At 26.3% G+C, this 5,000-nt stretch overlaps 1 protein-coding gene across 6 annotated transcripts in view; it reads left to right on the forward strand.

Moving 5' to 3' along the window:
- The window catches only part of LOC125044191 (ATPase family AAA domain-containing protein 2-like), a 60,987-nt gene extending 58,088 nt beyond the window's left edge, over nucleotides 1–2,899 (forward strand). For all 6 annotated transcript variants that reach the window (XM_047640673.1, XM_047640674.1, XM_047640676.1 and 3 more), the window contains one exon: nucleotides 470–2,899. In XM_047640673.1, coding sequence (XP_047496629.1) covers nucleotides 470–520 — 51 coding nt within the window. In that variant the 3' untranslated portion in view covers nucleotides 521–2,899. The remainder of the gene's footprint in view (nucleotides 1–469) is intronic.
- Nucleotides 2,900–5,000: the final 2,101 nt, after the last annotated feature.

Raw genomic sequence — 5,000 nt, forward strand, 5'->3', positions numbered from 1 at the left:
CAGACAAAGAATACACTTTGTGAAGGTGGATCAATCTTTGCTTAACCCAATGGCGACGGGTCACGGCTATCGCCGTCATAACAATACGCACGGCGTGCGGCTGTCCGCAGCGGCGCCGCGCCAAAACGCCCCGAGGCAATGATTCGGCTTGATGGACCGATATCACGCGCTCGGAGTCGGCGCGCTGCCGCCGTTCGCCAGAGCGTAGAGTTTTTTTTTAATTTGCTATACCCGGCGCCATTGGGTTAAAGGTCATGTGATTGTAACACCAATATCAATTCATAAAGTGGATCATAGGAGATAGCCTTAAGATTTCTGGTATAGAAAATTTGGTAATAAAATTGAACAGTCATGCAACAGTTGACCATATAGTGAGATGCCTGCATGTTGCTTTCTTAGACTTTTCTGTTTCTGTATGTTCATGTGTTTGAATAATATCTCATGATTCATGATGCACATTGTTTTACAGGATACAGAAGTTGAAATAAGAAGATTTACGCAGTTCCACAAGACAACTTGAAACTAGCAGTGTTGTGACCTGTTGAGTGTAGAGTGCAATGAAATATTATTTTATTCTGACATTATAGACATCAGCTAATGTCAGGATTGTTCTGGCTTAGTTATATTTTGTATTCTCTTTTTAAGTATTTATATAATTCTTTGTCTGAATATTTTCCTGTCATTAATAAAGACCTGATAGCTGTATCTTTATTAGAGTTTTGTACTTTTGCCAAAGTTTCATACTGTTGAGAAATTTTGTACCCATTTTCTCTGCAGTCTAGCTTTGCTGATCTAGGTACATTAAATATATGAATTAAGGATATGTTTTGTCAGTTTTAGTTAGGGTGTGGTTATTATGTTGCAGTGACTGGATGGCGAATTATGAAGATACTATTCTCAACCTGTAATCCTGTATATATGTGTGCTGTCTTGAATGCATGCATTCCCATAGACACGTGCTTGTGCGTACATGTAAGCTGGTGGTACAGATGTGCTTATATCATTCACTTCATAAATGTTGTATTATTATATCATTAAAGAATGACTAGGAAAATTAACCATTCCTTTGTTGGTACATAACATTCTTCATAATGTACTGTCTGGTCACTTCAAGCCAATTCTATTTCCTTGCTCAAGTAACTCAATAGTAACTAGCCCAGATAGGTACAGTATTGTGCGATTCTGCCACTGCCAGCAACAGCATCACCCATCAACCCACACTGCCACCCACACTGCCAGTCTCCGCAGGTTTCCATTTTAAGGCTTTATTTGAGAAATGTGAAATTACAGGAAAGTAATTTATATCTGCACTGTAATACTCTCCCATGTTGATGATCTAAACCTAACCAAAGTTTTGCCAGTATATAGTGTGTTTTAAATTTTACAGTTTCAAACAGAAGTGGTAAAACTTGTTTAATAGCCTCCTTTGCCTTCATTCTTTTAAGTGTAGAGGTAAGAAGATATTGGGTACAACTCTTGAAGTAACTTTGTCATTGAGTGTGGATTTAATTTCTAATTTGTAAATTATGCCAATATTTTTGACAGGAATTAGATCAAAGAGGAAATTTAATTTGAGAAGGGAATTATAAATGTAAAGTTAATAGCAAGAGTTTAAAAATGTATTATAGATATTATTTTCATATGCCCACTGAATTAGAGATATGAAATAAGAGGTGGATTGAGAAAAATACTAATGCTTCTTGATGTGAATTTTGGTGACAGATTATCCTTTAAGCAGTTTTGATTAAAAAAAGAGGTGTACAGAAGGGTATTGGGATCAATAATATTTTTGAGAAAGAGGCAAGTGGAATAGATAGACGCATTTGCAATTTGTGATATGTGATAAATTTTTTTGTTGTGGCATTAATTCTTGTTTCCGTTCCTTTTGTAGTGCCTTATTGTGGTTCTTTATTCCTTATCTTTTTATTTTTACCCTATAGCTCCAGCATTCCTAGGGCCAAAGATTTGTTAACCGTTAAGTTACTAGTAAAACAGCTGCCCAGGATAATTTGGTCTTTGTCCTCACCATGATTCACCAAGATGTAGTAGTACTCCCTGTCTGCCAGAAATTATCAGATTAGCTCAAGACATAAAATTAGGTTTTGTTAGTGTTATCAGTCGTATGTATAGAGAGAGAAATAAGTTTGAAATTAATAATTCCAGATGTTCATACCAGAATCCTATTCCAGATCTCAGTGATGAACCTATTGAACCTTGAACTATATGGTGTTAAATATATAACTTAAATCCTTTCAGTAGGCGACTGTAATGAATTGGACAAGGAAATTTCATTTTATAACTCATTCATTGTCATCTGATGTCACATTTGCATAACTGTCTTATTATTATTGCAACTATTATTATTATTATTATTATTATTATTATTATTCCCCAGTATATATATGTCTGTGCTGCCTTTGATTCTCTTTTCCATCATTAATCAACTTCGCCACTTTTAATATATTATCATAGCAAGAATGTATATTTGTAAATGTGAATGTACATTCTTGGAATAACATCTTGCACTCCATCATTTCTTCATAGTCTTAGTTTCTGTAATTCCAGAACAGATAATAAAAGTGTTTCTATGTATAATTTTTTAGTGAAGATTTATTTATTGAGTGTATTTTGTTCTGTAGTAAATTTCATCAAAGTTTACCGGTGATAAATCCATTTAGAAACCTGGAATTGCCCTGCAAGCACTGGATATATCTATTAGAATTAGCATCTCTAATTCAGGTATGCACTTTTAAGCATTTGTGATGTTTATATACATTATAGGCATTACAGGTATACTTGACACATTTTCATTCACTCAGGTTATAAATCAAATTAATTCTTGTGTATATAGGGCTTTAATAAGTTCTTTTTTATACTGGAAACAATGTTTTACCAAGAATTGCTTGTTTCTTTCACCCCTCAGTCATGATTATTATATTTTATTATATGGAATTTTAGTGGTGTTAATGCTCTTATTATTTTTTTTTTTTTTTTTTAGTTGGAACCTAGATCCCTTTCTTCCATCTATAACCCCTTTTTTCATCAAAAATATATATGGAATTGTAACTTTTCATATATCTACACAGAAAAAGATTTGGATTTACCAAACCAGACCCAGCTGCAAAAGCTATATATGTATATCTACATGTATATGTTTTAATATATATATGTATGTATGTGTATATATATGTATATATATATATATGTATGTATGTATATTGTTTATGTATGTGTGTGTGTGTATAGATATATATATATAATTAATTTATGTATATATATGTATCTTTGAATTTATGTATATATGTATCTTTGAATTTATGTATATATGTATCTTTGAATTTATCTATCTATATATGTATCTTTGAATTTATGTATATATATGTATCTTTGAATTTATGTATATATGTATCTTTGAATTTATGTATATATATGTATCTATGAATTTATGTATATATATCTATGAATTTATGTACATATTTCTATGAATTTATGTAAATATATGTAACTATGTATGTATGTAGGTATGTATATATATGTATATATTTATGTATGTATATATATATGTAACATACATTTGTTATATACATATTACATATATATATACATATTACATATATATATACATATTTCACGAATATATACATATTACATATTACATATATATATATATATATATACATATTTCACGAATATATACATATTACATATATATATATACACATATTACATATATATATACACATATTACATATATATACACATATTACATATATATATACATATTACATATATATATACATATTACAATATATATATATACATATTACATATATATATATATATATATATATATACATATTACAATATATATATATATACATATTACAATATATATATATACATATTACAATATATATATATATATATATATATATACATATTACAATATATATATATACATATTACAATATATATATATATACATATTACAATATATATATATATACATATTACAATATATATATAAATATAAATATACACATATTACATATATATATATATATATAAATATACACATATTACATATATATATATATAAATATAAATATACACATATTACATATATATATAAATATAAATATACACATATTACATATATGTGTATATATATATATACATATTACATATATGTGTATATATATATATACATATTACATATATGTGTATATATACATATTACATATATGTGTGTATATATATACATATTACATATATGTGTGTATATATATATACATATTACATATATGTGTGTATATATACATATTACATATATGTGTGTATATATACATATTACATATAGGTGTGTATATATATACATATTTCATATATGTGTGTATATATATACATATTACATAAAGGGTGTGTATATATATACATATTACATATGTGTGTATATATATACATATTACATATGTGTGTGTGTATATATACATATTACATATATGTGTGTATATATATTACATATATGTGTGTATATATATACACAATACATATATGTATATATACACATATAACATAAATGTATATATACATATATATATACATACTATATATATATACATATTACATATTGCATATATATATGTAATATGTATTATATATTTGTAATATGTATATATATATGTATATGTAATATGCATATATATGTAATAGGTATATATATAAATATTACATATATATATACATATTACATACATATATATACATATATATAATTATTACATATATATACATATTCATATACATATTACATATTACATATTACATATTACATATTACATATTACATATATATAAATATATATATATTCATAATACATATATATATATATATATATATTCATAATACATATATATATATATATAAACATATTACATATATATATATATATATAATACATATTACATATATATAATACATATTACATATATCTATATATG

This window comes from Penaeus chinensis, chromosome 35 (genome assembly GCF_019202785.1).
Source record: "Penaeus chinensis breed Huanghai No. 1 chromosome 35, ASM1920278v2, whole genome shotgun sequence".
In the NCBI taxonomy this organism is placed as follows: Eukaryota; Metazoa; Arthropoda; class Malacostraca; order Decapoda; family Penaeidae; genus Penaeus; species Penaeus chinensis.